Source organism: Melozone crissalis, unplaced genomic scaffold (genome assembly GCF_028551555.1).
Source record: "Melozone crissalis strain CALT ecotype California unplaced genomic scaffold, PUWL_Pcris_2 ptg000187l_1, whole genome shotgun sequence".
In the NCBI taxonomy this organism is placed as follows: Eukaryota; Metazoa; Chordata; class Aves; order Passeriformes; family Passerellidae; genus Melozone; species Melozone crissalis.
Genome location: NW_026535952.1, coordinates 435069 through 452353, shown reverse-complemented (window position 1 = coordinate 452353; position 17285 = coordinate 435069). Strand labels below are relative to the sequence as shown.

Here is a 17285-nt window from a genome sequence, read left to right as displayed (position 1 = left end):
TTCCTCCGCCCCAAAAACCCGCTGCGGCCCCTTTAAGAGGCGGGGCCCAGCTCCCGCGCGCCGCCACGCACGATTGGTCCTCACGGCAGAAGCCCCGCCCCCTCTAAACGCCCCGGATGTCAGGGTGGCGCCGCGACACGGGCCGTTCTGGACCCTTCCGCGGCGCCGAGCCCCGCCCTCTCCGCCGCCCTTTCGACCAATGGGCGCTCAGTGCGCGGCGCAGTTTGGCCCAATCAGCGTTGAGCTCGGGGCGAGAGCGGGGGGGGCGCGGCCAATGGGAGGCGGAAGCGGGGCGGGGCCGAGGCGGCGCGCGGGGGAGGCCGGGAGTGCGCGCGCGGGCTGTGACGCAGCTGCGGCCCCGTGAGGCGGCGGCGGCGGCACCGCGGGCCCGACCCGGCCCGGCCGCTCCTGAGCGGCGCTTCCCGGCACCCGCGGTGAGCACCGGGGCCTGCGGGGGCTGCCCCGCCCGCCCCCCGCGCCCAGCGACGCGGCCCGGCCGCCCTGCCCTCCCGGCGTGGCCGTGGCGCCGCCGCCAGGCCTTTTGTGCCGGGAGACCGGGCGGTCCCGGAGTGGGGGGGGCGCGGGGAGGCCCCGGGACGGAGGGAGGGCCGGAGGGAGGCGGGGAGGCCGTGAGCGGCTGGTATTTCCCGGCAGCCGTGCCGCGGCTCTCTCCGCAGTACCTAAAAATGCCTTGGGGCATTTTTAGGCCTTTTCGGTTGTCCCGGTGCGGGTCCGGTGGGAGATTCCGGGGGTTTTCCACGGGGGATACGCGGCTCTGGATGCGGGTAACGGCCCGGCGCTCCCCGGGGCCGGGAGTTACTTGCTGTCGTGTTAAATAGTCGTACTTTAAAGTTAGGTTGGTTACATGTGACTTGAAGTTATGTTGGTGATGTGGGTTTGTTTGGGTGCTTCTGGGGGATTTTCTGCTGTTGCTGTTAAACTTCAATTAGAGCTTTTTGGGGCGTGGGGTCCCTCCTCAGCGGGGGCTGCAGCGAGTGGGAGAGGGATCCTGTGTAAAACCCTCGAGTTTTACTAATTCTGCTCCAGCTTTGGGTTCACTGAATCCCCAAATCCCAGGGGCTGGCACAGCCCTGCCAGCCCATGCAGTGCCAGCTGTGCCCCATGGGCACCCTGTCCCCAGCCCAGAGCACTCAGTGCCACCTCCAGGGCACACCTGCAGGGATGGGCACTGCAAAGCTCCCTGGGCAGCCCCTGCCAAGGCCTGAGCTCCCTTTCCATGGGCAAATTGCTGCTGCTGTCCCAGCTGAGCCTGCCCTGGCCCAGCCTGAGGCCGCTCCCTCTGCTCCTGTCCCTGTTCCCTGGCAGCAGAGCCCGACCCCCCCGGCTGTGCCCTCCTGGCAGGGCCTTGTGCAGAGCCACAAGGGCCCCTGAGCCTCCTTTGCTCCAGCCTCAGCCCCTTCCAACTCCCTCAGGGATTCTGCAGCCCCTTCCAGCTCCCTCAGGGATTCTGCAGCCCCTTCCAGCTCCATGCCCTGCTCTGGGCACACTCCAGCCCCTCCAGGGCTCTCTTGCTCTGAGGTGCCCAGAACTGGACACAGCCCTCGAGGTGCAGGGGAGGAGGGGTGGGTTTGAAGTTGAACAAAATGCTTGCTGTGGGAGGGGGAATCTTTCCATAACACGTTTTCTCTTAAAATATTATTTTTAGTTTTCTTCTTAGGTAGAGTTTGGCGTTTAGTGATCTCAGGACAATGTGAGAACTGTGACTTAGCAAAGCGGAGCCACAGAAAATGAGTGACTTGTGAGTTTGCAGATAAGGCTGAGAGTCACAACATCGGACAGCAGGAAAGTGCAGGTGATTTTTATCTGGCCTGAAAGGGAAACTTGCACTGGCACAAGGGGAGGTGCCTGGAAATATTCCATAGGAATGGAGAGGTGTCTTTGGGAGCAGATTCTGGTGGAGAAGGACCTGGGGGGGTCAGCCTGGAGAAAAGGATGTGCAGGGTGGACTTTTCCACTCTCATAACTCCCTGACAGGAGGCTCAGCTTGGACAGCAGCAGGAGTTTGCCCATGGAAAGGGAGCTCAGGCCTTGGCAGGGGCTGCCCAGGGAGCTTTGCAGTGCCCATCCCTGCAGGTGTGCCCTGGAGGTGGCACTGAGTGCTCTGGGCTGGGGACAAGGTGCCCATGGGGCACAGCTGGCACTGCATGGGCTCCTGGCAGGGCTGTGCCAGCCCCGGGGATCCCGTGGAAGAAGGTGAGGAGGGCTCAGGGTGCAGTGTTACCCTCTCCCAGGAGCTCCTCTCAGCTTGGGGAGCTCTGAGAGTTTGTCAGAGCAGCTTTTCCTGGCTTTTACCAGGATCATTTCACTGAAATTCCTCTTCCTGGGACAAATGAAGCCTGTAAGGGTTTGCCTGTGGATGTGTGGAGACCCTTGACACTCCAGGATTGTGTGGTGTGTCTGTTGGCGTAGTTGGAGGCGACACTACAAATCATCCTTTTATTTCTCCTGCCTGGGCTGGTTGTTGTGGGCTGGTTTGGTGCCCAGCTGCTCAGGGATGGGGGAGCCTGTGGCTGCTCCCAGTCTGGATTTGGCCATTCCCAGAAAGTGCTGCTGGTGTTAGGGAAACGAGCACTTCAGTTTGAAGGCTGGGCACATGGATGTAGCAGTTTCCCTGGGGGAGGCTGTGCTGGGCAATGCCCAGTCCCTCTGTGCTTGCCTTGGGCACAGGGAAAGGGCAGCTTGGGCTTTAGAATTGTTTGGAATTCTAATGGAGTTGTTTGCCCTGGGAATATTCCTGCTGTGGGCCATCCTTGCACTGCTGATGGTCTGCAGTGCTGTGTGTGGCTGCTGCTGCCAGGAGTACCTGGGAATGTGGGGGAATCGCTCATTTCCTGCTCAATCTGGAGGGAGTGGGGTAGTACTAGCATTTTGTTTTTGTTATTGGACATTATTTTGGTAACGTGTATTTTTTCTGGTTAGCATTGTCATTTTCTTCTGGCTAATATGGCTTTTGATGGATCATTACACCCATTATTTTTGGTCAGCATGGCATTTTTGGGGTAATGCTGACTTTTTTAACTTTGGCTTTTTCTTGCTAAAATGGCTTTTTTAGGGTTTACATGGCATTTTATTTTTCTAGTTCTAGCTTTTTGTTGTTGTTGTTACTAGTACTGCTGTTTTGGGGACAATATGAACATTATTTGGGGCAGCACTGGCTTTTTTTATTTATCTGGCACGTTCTTGGCTAATCTGGAGCTTTCAGTGGTGAAGCTGCAGGAAAACGCCCCACAGTTCCCCACAGTGTGCCCGAGGAGCTGTGGGGATTCTTGTGCTGGGTTTGTTGACAAACTCGGAGAGCTGGAGCCGAGTTTGTATCTGTTTGAGCTGGGGGAGGAGGCTGGGAGAGGCAGCAGGGAATGCTGGAAAGGAACCGTGGGGGCTGGAGAGGGAACTGGGCCCAGCAAAACTGCCCTGGAACAGCAACTGCTGGGAGGGGGAGCAGAGGGAGGCTGGGTTCCTGTAATCCCTGTGCAGTGCATTCCCCTCTGCCGGGCTTGAGGCAACTGGCGGAGAGGGTGGGACAGGAAAATCATTCCTGGAAAGCCCAAGGATTGCTGTGGGATCGCTGCAGCCCAGGACACAGGCCGAGATGGGCAGGAACTCCAGCTGTAATTAAAGGCCACACCTTAATTTTAGGGACTCTGGTGTTTAGTGTCACTGGAATGTTGGTGCCTTTGACCCTCCTGGGGTTGTGGCAGGGTTTGGAACCACACAGTGCCGTGGGGTTGGTGCTGGAGGAGTCTGGTGGGATTGCTGCCCTCGGCAGTGAGGGAGATGGAAATGAGTTTGCAGGGCGAGCTTTCAATCAAACCTGAATTCTGCTTTCCAGGTCTAGGAAGAAAACCTGATACATCCTGAAAATGTTCAACAAATCCTTTGGAACTCCGTTCGGAGGCAGCACCGGCTTTGGGACAACTTCAACTTTTGGGCAAAGTAAGTGAAATATCCAGGGTGGCTTTAACGAGGTGTCCGTTCCTGGAGGGCAGCTCAGAGAGTGCCAGGGAGGTGGTGATCCCTCGTGGGGTGGAATTAGGGAGCTGCTGGGTGCTCCCTGAGGCTTCACCCCTAAGCAAGCTTTCAGTTTGGGCAGGCAGCCAGGGCTCCATGTCTGCTGTGGGAAGGAAGAGTGGAAAACGCAGTGCTTGGGGAAGGTGGTGTCGCTGGGGTGTTTGGGGCTGGAACAAATCCACGGTGGGGTTGTTGGGAAGGCCTGGAAGGAAGAGCTGTGTGTTGTGGGGCTGGTTGTGGAGCTGCAGCCTGAGGGGTTCTCTGGGCTGTGCTTGCAGATGCTGGCTTTGGTACCACCAGCGGAGGAGCCTTCGGGACCTCGGCCTTTGGCTCCAGCAACAACACGGGCAGCCTGTTCGGGAGCACGCAGAGCAAGCCAGGTACTGCCCCAGGGGCTGGGGAGGGAGGGAGGGAGGGGAGGAAGGGAGCAGCCTAAACCAAGGAATTGCCAACAAAAATACCTAAAAAGCCCAGGACAGCAAGAACCTGTCCAGGCTCCCAAGCTGAGGAGGTTGTGAAGCATTAACAGCCTGTTTCTGTCTGCAGGAGGGTTGTTTGGGTCCACCACGTTCAACCAACCAGCCACCTCCTCCACCAGCACTGGCTTTGGCTTTGGGACATCCACTGGCACATCAAACAGCCTCTTTGGAACCACCAGCACTGGTGGGAGCCTCTTCTCATCCCAGAACAATGCCTTTGCACAGAACAAACCAGCTGGTTTTGGAAGTGAGTGACACTGGCACCCCTCTGCTGATGGGTGGGAGAGCAGTGGGAGCTGGGACAGGGTCAGGGTGGGGCTGGGGGGTTTCTCCTGCAGGATACAAGGACATCTTTCTTCCCACAGCAGCCAGGGAGGAGCCCACATGCTCCTGAATCTAGCTGTGATTCCAGCCCTGCATTTTAAAATTAAAATGCCAAAGGTTGTCGGTTGGAGTTGTTTATCCTGAATACTGTTTTGGTGCTGTTTGGTTTTAGGTTTTTATCCTGTGGCAGAGCAATTACAATTGGGTTTGTGTGGCAGGAGAAGACAGGGGAATGCTGTTAAACTCTTCTGTAATTTCACGAGGCAAAAGCAACTGCTTGCAGCCCCTTCTGAAAAAAGAAAAGGAGCCTTGCTGATTTTCTTTATTTTAAAGTTACTGTGTTGTTTTCTTCCTACTTGGAAGAAAGGAAACTGCTGTAGGAGGAAACTGCTGTGGTGTGTCTGGTGTTTCTGGATGCTGAGTTAAGGACACTTCTGCAGCAGGGAACTTCATTAGCAGCACCATCAGCTTCCAGCTTTGCTGTCAGATTATTTTTCCCAGCAGATTTTTGCATTTTCAAACCAGTTTTTAATTTGAGTAAAGTATGATGGTTTAAGTTTTAAACTTTGGGTTTGTTGTAATACTGATGTTGTTATTTTTTATGCTTTATTCAGACTTTGGTACAAGCACCAGCAGTGGGGGGCTCTTTGGGACCACCAACACCACTTCCAACCCCTTTGGGAGCACATCTGGCTCTCTCTTTGGCCCAACCAGCTTCACTGCTGCTCCAACTGGCACCACTATTAAATTTAATGTAAGTTCTGCTCTTTCCTCTTGCTCCATCCCGTTTACTGTGGGAAGTATTCAGTTTTGCAGTAGTTTGTGTGATGTCTTGGTCACTGAGGTGAAAAAATGAGTTCAAATGCAAGTGTTCTGAACTGGTTTGAAAACATCCCTTCTCAAACACGGCGGAATTCCAGGCTTGCTGGGTTTAGAGGCAACACTGAAGGAGTGAAGGAGCTACTAAAGCTGAGCCTTCCCAGCAAGTGCCGTGCAATTCAAGGTGATCCATGGCAAATGCTGGCAGCAGTAAGGGTTAGAGGCATCTTGGGATGGGTGAGAATCAGCACAGCTCTGCTGAGCCAGCCTGGCTCTGGGAGTGGGACCTGGCAGGAGAGGGGTGCTGTCCTTCTGCCTCCTCTGGACGAGTCCCCTTTAAGATAGGATTCAGTAACTGCTACAAAGCTCCGTGGCAGTTGGGCTGGAGGGTGGCCCAGCAGAGAGGCCTGGAGGAACTGGGCTCCTGGGGCCTGCTTCAGCAGGGACTCTGTTCCCCAAAAACCTGCTCGTGCAGATCCCAGCCCTCTTCATTTCCTGACTGAGCTGGTGTAAGGCTGAGGCATTGGGGACAGAGCTGTGCTGCTGCCTGGGCTCTTGCAGTGCTGCTGATTTGTACTTCCATAGCACTGTTAAAAAGGGGAGGGATACTGGAATTCATGCAGAGCTCCAGGGTTTGAGTCAGAGGCTGAGGTAAACTGCTTTAAAAGTGAAACCGAAAGCAGAATTGCTGGGAGTTGTTTTGAGTGTTCCTGTGACTAATTCCACTGTTGATCATCATTAAACACGCCTGGGTGGGGCCTCAGCTGTACAGATAATGAAGGAATCGTAAAACCATGCAATCACACAAGGTTTGGGCTGGGAGGGACCCTAAATCCTACCCAGTGCCACCCCTGCCATGGCAGGGACACCTCCCACTGTCCCCAGTGCCCAGCCTGGCCTTGGGCACTGCCAGGGATGCAGGGGCAGCCCCAGCTGCTCTGGGCACCCTGTGCCAGGGCCTGCCCACCCTGCCAGGGAACAATTCCTCATTGCCCAGATCCCAGCCAGCCCTGCCCTCTGGCACTGGCAGCCATTCCCTGGGTGCTGTCCCTGCAGGCCTTGTCCCCAGTCCCTCTGCAGCTCTGCTGGAGCCCCTTCAGGCCCTGCCAGGGGCTCTGAGCTCTCCCTGCAGCTTCTCCTGTGCAGGTGAGCACCCCCAGCTCTCCCAGCCTGGCTGCAGAGGGGCTCCAGCCCTGGAGCAGCTCCCTGGCTCCTCTGGGCTGGCTCCTGGAGCCCCACATCCTCCTGCACCCCAGGCTGCAGGCTCTGCAGGTGGGGTCTTGGCCGAGCAGAGCAGTCACACAGAGCCTCAGGTCTGTGCTGGGTGTGGCATTTCCCAGGATCTGCAGGGATTTGTGGCTGTGTTCCCCCGAGTGTGGCTGGGTTTTAACCTGACCCTTCCTCTCTTCCGGCAGCCCCCGACCGGCACGGACACCATGGTGAAATCCGGCGTCAGCACCAACATCAACACCAAGCACCAGTGCATCACTGCCATGAAGGAGTACGAGAGCAAGTCCCTGGAGGTCAGTGCAGGGGCACACAGCCCTGCTCGGGCCTTTCTGGGCCTCAGCTGCTTTCTGTGCTCATTAATGAACCTGCAATATCTGCATCACACACCAGAGGTGTTGTCAAGTAAAACAATGCAATGCCACGTTAATTGCAGTTGTCTTTAGGTGCTTGATGCAGGTCTGGAGGAGCTGAAATTCTATCTTGTGAGAAGGACATGAGGTCCTGTTGGGAACAGCCCTGCTCTGCTGAGATAGCAGCAGGATCACAGGCAGAGCTCAGTTGTTTGTTATAAACTAATATTCCCAAGGATTTAACCTGAGGCCTTCCCATTTGGGCTGGTTTGTTTGACCCTTCAAAACAGATCATTTATAAAATATCTGAAAAGGCTCTGGGATGTCAAGTTGAAGTAAAAACATGGATCTAAGTTCAGGTCCCGTTTTTAGTGTCCTTCTTTTTAAAAATGTGGGTGTTGCAGTTTTTTTGAGCCTTCACCCTAGTGAAGATGGAGTGCTGTGTGAGTGTGGTAAGGACATTTGCCTGCCCTTGTCTTGGGTAAAAAGAGCTGGATTTTCCTCTAGGAACTCCGTTTGGAAGACTACCAGGCAAATAGGAAAGGGCCCACGAATCCTGTGGGAGCAGGAGCAACTGCTGGCTTGTTTGGCTCTTCCACTGCCACGTCCAGCACTGCCACAGGACTTTTTGGCTCTTCCACTACCAATACAGGCTTCTCCTATGGGCAGAATAAAACTGCTTTTGGAACCAGTAAGTACTGCCTGGCCCTGGTGTTCCTGTGAGTGCATGTGCAAATATTGTGTTAAACCATTTGGAATTCTGTCATGCAGTATGCTGAAACCCCGCTGTGAGCTCAGAGTTGTGCTGGTTGTATTGCCAGCATTCACTGCTGCAGCTCCTTGCCATAGGAATCTGTTTTCTTACTTTCTCTTGGAAAAATTGAAACAGCTGTTGGATTTTTATTAGGTTTTGGTGCAAATTGAAAAGTAAATAGATCATAGAATCCCAGAATGATTTGGATTGGGAGGGGACCTTGAAGCTCACCCAGTGCCACCCCTGCCATGGACAGGGACACCTCCCACTGTCCCCAGTGTCCAGCCTGGCCTTGGGCACTGCCAGGGATGCAGGGGCAGCCCCAGCTGCTCTGGGCACCCTGTGCCAGGGCCTGCCCACCCTCAAAGGGAAGGATTTTTTCCTAGTACTGGATATTTGTGTTTGTGGAATTTGACTGTAAACAGATCCAAATCCTCCAGGCTGTAGGAATGCAGGTGGTTGTTGGATGAGCAGAGACAGGACCCAGGGAACAGCTGGAGCTGGGCCAGGAGGGATTTAGGTTGGATTTTAGGGACAGGTTCTTGCCCAGAGGGTGCTGGCACTGCCAGGGATGCCCAGGGTGGGATTTGGGGGGGTCTGGGCAGGGCAGGGGTGGCACTGGGTGATCCCTGGGGGTCCCTTTCCACTCAGGGTATTCTGTGACCCTTTTTGCTGTGTGCATACTGGGGTGTGGGTGTGCTGGGCTGGCTCTCTAACTGCCCTTGCTGTCCCAGGTACGACCGGCTTTGGCACGGGCACCACCGGGGGGCTCTTTGGGCAGCAGTCCCAGACCACGAGCCTGTTCAACAAACCCTTCGGCCAGGCCACCACCACGCAGAACACCGGCTTCTCCTTCGGGGGCACCAGCACCCTGGGCCAGCCCAACACCAACACCATGGTAAGAGGGGCTGCAGCACTGGGGTGTGCCTCACATTCCACTGCCATGGGGTTGAAGCAGCGTGCTGAGCTCTGGAGGCTGTGGGGCAGTGAGGAACCTCCTGGCAGTCAGCTTTGTTCTGACAATTGGAGAACAGCCAGCTGTTCACAGATTGTGTACCCACTCATCTCCTCGAGCAGCTGCTCTCTAGCAACTCCTGTGCTTCTGATCATTTTCACACAGACAATGTCATTCCATTGTCAGCCTTCTTTGGGAATTCAATCTTGGGCTTTCTGGTGATAAACGAGCAACACTTGGGGGCTTTTGTGACAGAAAGATTCTACGTAGTAACTTGTATGACTAGAGGCTTTGGCTCCAGATATCCTGTGTTCTTTGTGAATTTGTTGTGACTTCTCATAGAAAACCCTGTGAAACGTTTCTTTTCCATCTCCCTTGCTCAAAGCGATGAGGAAATTCCAATATCCTGTAAATCTTGTAGCATAAATTTTTGGGGTTTTTCAGTTTCCTTTTAGTAACTAATTTTTTGGAGGAGGACTAAAGCTTCTGGAATGCTCTTCACCTGTCCTGTTCCCCCAGCACGAGGGCAAATGCAGCATTGTTTTATTGCCTGGTTCTGTGTGTTGGATCTGTCGTTGTCAGTGCTGGACTTGGAAAAGCCTGGGAGCATTACCTTAACCTGGTTCCTTTTTGTAGGGTCTCTTTGGGGTCACCCAGCCCTCGCAGCCTGGAGGCCTTTTTGGGACAGCTGCCAATACAAATGCTGGGACTGGATTTGGAACGGGAACTGGCCTTTTTGGACAAGCCAACACGGGATTTGGTGTTGGTGGTTCGGTATGTCTGTGCCTCTGTAACAAAGAGAAAACCAAGCAGAGCCCTGTTCAGGGGTGCTGACTGCACAGAAGTTGTGTCAGCTTAGGAGTTAGGATGTCTGAGATACAAAAGTCAGGTGGTTTGCTGGAAACTGGAGGATAAACAGGTGTAGTAGAGCCATTTTTTTAACAAGTGATGTGTGGAGTGATAAAAGCAGCAGGAGATACTGAGGTTCTCAGTGACTGGGGTGCCTCAGCATAGGGTTGTAAGTTGTGATGGACCAGAACCAACCTTGGTTTTTGATACTCAGTCATTTTGGTTCTGGTGGAGCAAAAATCACAGGATCGCTGAGATTGGAAAAGTCCCTTTAGCCCCTTGGGTCTGACCCTAGCAGCTGCTTTTGGGGATCTTGCAGGTGGCTTGGGATACCCCCACTTGGGAGGGTGGGCTGGGGGGCTCAGCTGTGCTTGGCTTTTGTTCTGCTTCCCTGCCTGCAGCCAGACACCCGTACAATTGCTGTGGTGTCAGCTTCCAGGTTTCCACATTGCTGCTGTTTTCCTTTCAGACCCTGTTTGGGAACAAGCCTGCTGGATTTGGAGCCACCACGACCAGCGCTCCCTCGTTCGGTACCTCCACGGGCGGGGGCCTCTTCGGTAACAAACCTGCTCTGAGTCTGGGAGCCCTGCACACCCTTCCGGTCTGGAGACAGGGAAAAAGTGTGGTTTCAGTCATTTAAATCTGTGCTGTGTGCACCACACACCGCAGAGGGCACATGCTGGGTACTGTAGTGTTGGAATTGTCAGGTGAACGATGCCCTGGCACAGTGCTGGGTGCTGGGTTGTGCCTCTCTCTTGGTGGGGCTCCCTGACTCGGGAAGTAGATGGTCAAATGCCACTGTTTTGGTGAGTCCTTAAGGGAATTTTCAGCCTGGGTTGGCCAGGAGAGCCCCTGGATCCATTCCCAGCATTGGGAAGGGCATTCCCAGCAGGTCAGGGAGGGGATCCTGCTCCTCTGCTCAGCTCCAGGGAGGCTCACCTGGAGTGTCCTGTTCAGTTCTGGGCTCCACAGCTCAAGGAAGACCAGGAGCTACTGGAGAGGGTCCCGGGAAGGGCACAGAGATGATTTGGGGTCTGGAGCATCTCTGGTGAGGAGAGGCTGTGGGAGCTGAGCCTGGTCAGTCTGGAGAGGGGTAGGCTGAGAGTGGATCTATCCATCCACTCAAATACCCCATCCATCCACTCAAATACCCCATCCATCCACCCAAATACCCTATCCATCCACACACATCTCTCCAGGGGTGCCAGACTCTGCTCAGTGGTGCCAGTGGCAGGACAAGGAGCAATGTGCAGGGACTAAAACACAACAATTGCAGCCCAGCGTGAGGCAGAACTTCCTTCCCTGGAGGGGCAGAGCCCTGGAACAGCTGCCCAGGGAGGGGCTGGAGTCTCTGGAGACATCGCAAACCCCCTGGTCACGTTCCTGTGTCCCTGCTGCCCTGACCCTGCCTGGGCAGGGCTGGGCTGGGTGGACCCTTCCAGCTCCAACCATCTGTAATTCTGTGATTGAAAACTCTTGAAGTTGAGGATTCAGGGAGTAGAGGGGTTTGTTAGGAGGCTGTGAACACCCTGTGTTGGCACAGCAACACTGTGAGAATTGGGGTAAGACCTGGGCTTGGGCAGGTGTCAGGGGATCCTGCACTGCAGTGAAGGTGAAGTGAGTCAGCTCCAGTTCAGCTGGTGGCTGTTGTTGTCCTGGGTGATGGGAAGGACCAAAGTCCTGAGGAGCTGCTGGTGTGTTCCTGGTGGCTCTGATGTGAGAGCTGATGTTGGCTGGGTGTGACTGAGCAGGAGGAATGTGTAGGGATGGCTGAAGGGAGTGGCACCTTCTTTCAGGGGACTCTGAAATCTCTCCTGCCTTTTTAATTCTGGATTTCAGAGCAACAGAACAGTGTCTCAGAGTGAGTAGGAGGGGGCTGGACCCTGCCATCCCTGTCCTGCAGTGCTGTTTTGTGTTGGTTATTTAAAGGCAGTGGGGCCTGCCATGCCTTTAGCTGCTGTGCCAACCTGCCCATATAGACAGGGAAGAACTCAAAGCAGCTGGCTGATTTTTTAGATCCTTCCCAAATCAGGCTCTGTGCAGTTCTCCATGCTCTGAACCAGGGCAGCCCCTTGGCAAGCAGGGTTGGACTGTGGTGAGCAGTCCTGGGCAAACCTCCCAGGGCTGTGAAAGGTGCTTTTGAGTTCTTGTTCTGCTGCTCAGGAACTCCATGGCCCCACAGTGTGTTGGCACTGTTTGGTGGAGATCAGCCTTTGCAGTGTGGTTTTGGTTTGCCTGTGTAGCAGTTTATAGGAGGAGTGGAGCTGGATTCCAAGGGGTTGGTGCACACCTGCACTTTTTCAGTTTAATCCTGGCTTTGTGCACTAACCAAGCATGGGATGGGGTCAGCATCTGCAGTAGAACTGAGCAGATTTGGGGTAGAACTGGTAGATTTGGGGTGGCCTTGTTGCAGCTACAGCTGTGCCCTTGAACTGTGCAGATCTGAGTTCCCACCTGCCCTGTGGTGAGGGTCAGAGAAATGGGTGTGTGATATAAACAGGATGGATTGAGGTTTGTTCCCTCCAGGCACTCAAACCACCCCAGCACGTTTTACTCCATTGCCAGCTAGAGCAGCATCATGTCAGCTCTGCCTTTCTGGGAAACTGATGTTTGTAACAAGCTGAAAAGCCTAAGAAGGCAGACCCACATTTTTCTGTGTTGCTTTAATGCTATATTTATAACTAAAATGTGTTTATTACCAGTAAAGTGCCTTCTTGCTGATTGCCAGTTTAACCTGCACTGCTAGAAACAGTGAGAAATTTGGCTTTGGCAGGGCTCTTGGACCCTGTGAGGCTTATTTATTTAAATACATGGTTTTAATTTCATCTCTAATGAGCTGCTCATTCTGTTGTTGAAGGTTTTGGTGCCAACACTGCTGGAAATAGCTTGTTTGGAAATAAGCCTGCGACTGGGACTCTGGGCACTGGACTTGGAACAGGGTTTGGAACAGGTAAGCAGTTTCTCAGCTCGTTCCTGGGCAGCTCCAGCCCTCAGGCTGCAGTGCAGTCCAGCCTGGGCATTGCCTGTAGCTGAGTTAGGAAAGGCTGGATGTGTTTGAGCTCCAAGGCAGGATGGCTCAGGGTAGCTCCAAGGGGAGCTTCTCAGCACAGTGCCAAGTCGCCTGGCAGAAACCGGGCATCACTGGTGAGGTCCTCTGTGCCCGGAGCCTCTGCTGCCTGCAGCATCCATGGGCATGGAGAGGGTTTCCTGCAGTCCAGCAAGGAGTTCTGTGTTGTGCCTGTGAACTTGTCAGAGCCTGTGGTGACTGTGCCCTCTCTGTCACAGCTCTGGGGGCAGGACAGACGTCCCTGTTCGGGAACACGCAGCCGAAGCTGGGGGGAACGCTGGGAACGGGAGCCTTTGGAGCCCCAGGATTCAACACATCCACAGCCACCCTGGGCTTTGGGGCCCCTCAGCCTGCTGTAGGTGAGTGCCATGAGCCTGCTGCCCATGTGCCTGAACACAGGAGCACTCCCCTCCCAAAGGGTTTGAATGACAAAACATCTCCTTGGGGCCACTTCTGTTCTCAGTCCCAGTGCAGACTGTTAATGACCCTTGTTTTGCTAGTTATAAAAGGAATTCCAAGTTGCTTTACATGCCCAATAATTGCGCCTATTTTAGAGCATTGTCTTGAAGATTAGTAAATTTCCCAAATTGAATTTAGGGCAGCAAGAATAGATGTGCACAATGAAAAGTAAGGGAAGTGCAATGTTGGATTTTTCAGTACTTCCAGATAGGGGAGGCCTAGAGGGCCTTTATTAACAGGAATGCTGTGCCTTTGGGACAAAAATCAGACCCAGTTGTCTCCAGCTCTCCTCCTGACTTCCAGCAGACCCTGACAATAATAAGCTGTTGCTCTGAGAGTGGTTTTGTTGTTCTTTGGAAGTGCCCACATCCATCCTGATTTTTCTTGGAATTAGGATTAAGCTGCTTTTAGTGGCTTGAATGTTTCATGGGGTGAAGTCTTAGAGCATTTCAATAGGAATGAAAATAAAATGCTTTAAGACAGAATCAAGATTTAGAATCCATTGTAGAGGGGACTCTAGACCTGGATGATTGTAGTAGCAGTAATGTCAAAATTCTGCATGAAATATTTTCCCCGCACACCCTTTCAGAAGCCAGCTGGGTTAGTTGAATATTCTGGCAGGCCAGGCTCTTGCCACTGCTCTGTAGCTCTCTGTGCCCTCAGCTATTCACCCATGGGACCTCAGTGAATATGGTTGGACACTGTGATGGAGGAAGGAGATGTTCTGGGCACTGCTGTGTGCTGCCTGCCCTGGTTCCGTTCCCAGAGCTCTAAAACTGCAATGCTGCTCCTTTTGTAGCTCTGACAGACCCCAACGCCTCTGCAGCCCAGCAAGCTGTCCTCCAGCAGCACCTTAACAGCCTGACCTACTCGCCCTTTGGGGACTCCCCTCTCTTCAGAAACCCCATGTCCGACCCGAAGAAGAAGGAGGAGGTGAGTGCCCATCAGCACTGGACTCATTTTATGGGTGACAGTTGGAATTGCTTGGCCTGTGTGCCATCCTCACTTCAGTGCACACTGAGCAACCATGGAAGTTGCCCTCTGTGCTCTCCCAGTGGTGCAGTGGCTTTTTACCCTCTGGGACACAAAGTGCTTGATTTTATCCCAGTGGAAAGGGCCCTGTCCCTGGCAGGGGGGTTGGAAGGGCATGATCTTTAAGGTACTTTCCAGCCCAAACCATTCCATGATTTCCTGCTTTTGCCTGCATCACAGCCTTGGCTATGAAGTTCCTGGGCTCCCTGCTGCTGAGTGGGACTAAAGATGGATCATTGTTAATGCTTGGAAAATAATTGTAGTGCTTTGCTTAAGACATCCCTGACAGTCTTTGAGAAACCTTTCCTGTTGCTTTGTTCAAGAGATGATAAAACAAACACTTTCTAGGCTTTGAGATGGTAGGGGAGGTTCTGAGTGTCTGCTGCCCCTGAGCAGATTCCAGGGGCTGAAGGGAAGTCCAGCCTGACAGCTGGAGCCCCGGCTGCCCATGGTTCCAGGCTGATGGCTGGGCTGTACATGGATCCAGGCTGATGGCTGGGCTGTACATGGATCCAAGGGTGCCCATGGATCCCAGCTGATGGCTGGGGCTGCCCATGGATCCAGGCTGATGGCTGGGCTGTACATGGATCCAGGCTGATGGCTGGGCTCTACATGGATCCCAGCTGATGGCTGGGCTGTACATGGATCCAGGCTGATGGCTGGGCTGTACATGGATCCAAGGGTGCCCATGGGTCCAGGCTGATGGCTGGAGCTGTACATGGAGCCCAGGCTCCCACAGATCCAGGCTGATGGCTGGGGCTGCCCATGGATCCAGGCTGATGGCTGGGCTGTACATGGATCCAGGCTGATGGCTGGGCTCTACATGGATCCCAGCTGATGGCTCGGCTGTACATGGATCCAAGGCTGCCCATGGATCCAGGCTGATGGCTGGGGCTGCCCATGGATCCAAGGCTGCCCATGGATCCCAGGCTGCCCACGGACCCAGGCTGATGGCAGGGGCTGTGCAGGGAGCCCCCTAACCTGGGTGCAATTATTGCTTCCTTGTGCTTACCACCCCCTTTGCCTTTCAGGGCCCTTTTTAGGCCTGGAGCACCCTAAAGCTCTGTCCCCACGCCTGAGGTTTCCACCTGTCCCTCTCTCTGTTCCAGAGGCTGAAGCCAACGAACCCAGCAGCCCAGAAGGCCCTGACGACCCCCACCCACTACAAGCTGACCCCCCGCCCCGCCACCAGAGTGCGGCCCAAGGCCCTGCAGTCGGCGGGCTCGGCCAAGTCCCAGCTCTTTGATGGGCTGGATGATGATGAGCCCTCCCTGTCCAATGGAGCCTTCATGCCAAAGTGAGCTGCTCTTTTGTCTCTGTGTGACAGTCTTCTGGAAACTCCTGTGTATTACCTTGAATCTCATGATTTTGTGCTCTGGTTCATGTTGGAAGAACAATAACAAGTTGTCTGTAAGGCTTCACTAGAACTGTTTTCTATAGAGGAGGAGAAAAGGTTCAGCTTAGACTCTTAAGGCCAAATAAGCTGTAAAATGAGGTCAGTCCATGATGGGAGCAAAGCTCCTATAAAGTCATTGAGGAATTCTAACCAGGAAAGCTTGCACAGGGTAATACTTCCTGCTCCTGAACTGGGAGTGTCAACAGTTTGCTCATGCCCTAAGTATGGAGGCAGATTTCTGGTGCTTTTATCCCAGCCCTAGTGCTGTTTCAAATCCACAGATGTTTCTGTGAGAAATAAATCATGGATCTGCCCAAGTAAAGCTTTGCATTCAGTTTTTAGGTACAACAGTGGCAGTCAAATAGAAAAGGAGTTTTGAAATGTTTGGAGTTGAGTAAAAACAAAGGGCTAAAAGATTGAAGTGATCCTGCTTTAAAATGAACCTGCACCTGTGGGCCAAACCTTCTGTGTTTCTAGAAAGGCTGGTTTGGGAAACAGGGAACCCTGTTGTTTGCTGAACTTGGAACTTTGAGCCTTTCACTGGCTTTTGCTTTTTACACCTCTATATAAACCAGAGCCTTTAATGGAATTCCCCAAAACATTTGGGGGAGTTCAGGACTTGAAATGTCCTGTGTGTGGGAACAGGTCTTAGGGCTGGTTCCTGGTCCCTGGAGCATCTGAATTAAGTACAAAGTACCCATGTATGCAGTGGATAGATCCACATTTCCCTTCCTTGGTGTGTCCTGTGTTTAGGAAGAGCATCAAGAAGCTGGTTCTGAAGAACCTCAACAGCAGCAACCTGTTCTCTCCCGTGAGCCGAGAGAACGAGGACCTGGCGTCACCATCAGAGTACCCGGAGAATGGGGACAGGTGAGTGAGTCACCCTGCAGGGCTTGTCCTCAGACATGCAGACTGGTCCTGCCTGTCCCCGAATTACAGCTGGACAGCAGCCCCTTCTTCTCAGGGATGTCACTTCACTGTTCATTGGAAGCAGCTGACCTGCTGGGAGATGCATTTCCCCCTGCGCTAACCATGTGTTCTTGCTGTGTGGGCATTGCCAGGTCACCCCACCCAAAATCCAGGTCAGGGAGCAGGAACTTAGGTTCTGTAGCAAGAAACCAGGATATTCCTTGGGGGAAGTGCTAAACCTGACTCTGAGGGGAGAGGAACCTCTGCTGGTCAGTCCTCAGTGATGTGGGAATTGCTAGGGAGCTACACTGATCCTCGTGTCTCATATTTCTATTTTCTGTATATGTCTTTTGTACAGATTACATTGAGGAGCCTCTAAGGCTGTATCCTCCCCCACCAAAATCCAGAAATTCCAACCTCCTCTAAAAAACCTGTGGTCATATTTCAGTTGAACTCTGATTTTTGCCTTGGTTTTCTTTTACTCAGAGTCTGGAAAAAACCTGCCCAACCCACCATGTTGATTTTATTGAAAGCTATAAAATAGGAGCTGCTGTGGGAGTGAGGTCACCCTGGCCCTGTGGGCAGAGGGTTTGGAGCTGTGGGGTTGCTGTTACACTCCCTTTTGAGGCTTCT

At 53.5% G+C, this 17285-nt stretch overlaps 1 protein-coding gene across 2 annotated transcripts in view; it reads left to right on the top strand.

The window, feature by feature from the left end:
• Positions 1 to 358: 358 nt before the first annotated feature.
• Positions 359 to 17285, top strand: part of NUP98 (nucleoporin 98 and 96 precursor) — a 36170-nt gene continuing 19243 nt past the window's right edge. Inside the window, exons 1-16 of one of the 2 annotated variants that reach the window (XM_054293748.1) lie at positions 390 to 434; positions 1667 to 1813; positions 3851 to 3954; positions 4308 to 4409; positions 4576 to 4755; positions 5447 to 5586; positions 7067 to 7174; positions 7739 to 7922; positions 8720 to 8883; positions 9577 to 9714; positions 10259 to 10346; positions 12647 to 12739; positions 13075 to 13215; positions 14115 to 14248; positions 15457 to 15644; positions 16497 to 16613. In XM_054293748.1, coding sequence (XP_054149723.1) covers positions 3882 to 3954; positions 4308 to 4409; positions 4576 to 4755; positions 5447 to 5586; positions 7067 to 7174; positions 7739 to 7922; positions 8720 to 8883; positions 9577 to 9714; positions 10259 to 10346; positions 12647 to 12739; positions 13075 to 13215; positions 14115 to 14248; positions 15457 to 15644; positions 16497 to 16613 — 1850 coding nt within the window. In that variant the 5' untranslated portion in view covers positions 390 to 434; positions 1667 to 1813; positions 3851 to 3881. Of the gene's footprint in view, positions 435 to 1666; positions 1814 to 3850; positions 3955 to 4307; positions 4410 to 4575; positions 4756 to 5446; positions 5587 to 7066; positions 7175 to 7738; positions 7923 to 8719; positions 8884 to 9576; positions 9715 to 10258; positions 10347 to 12646; positions 12740 to 13074; positions 13216 to 14114; positions 14249 to 15456; positions 15645 to 16496; positions 16614 to 17285 lie in introns of both variants that reach the window. The other variant, XM_054293747.1, reaches the window with a different exon arrangement.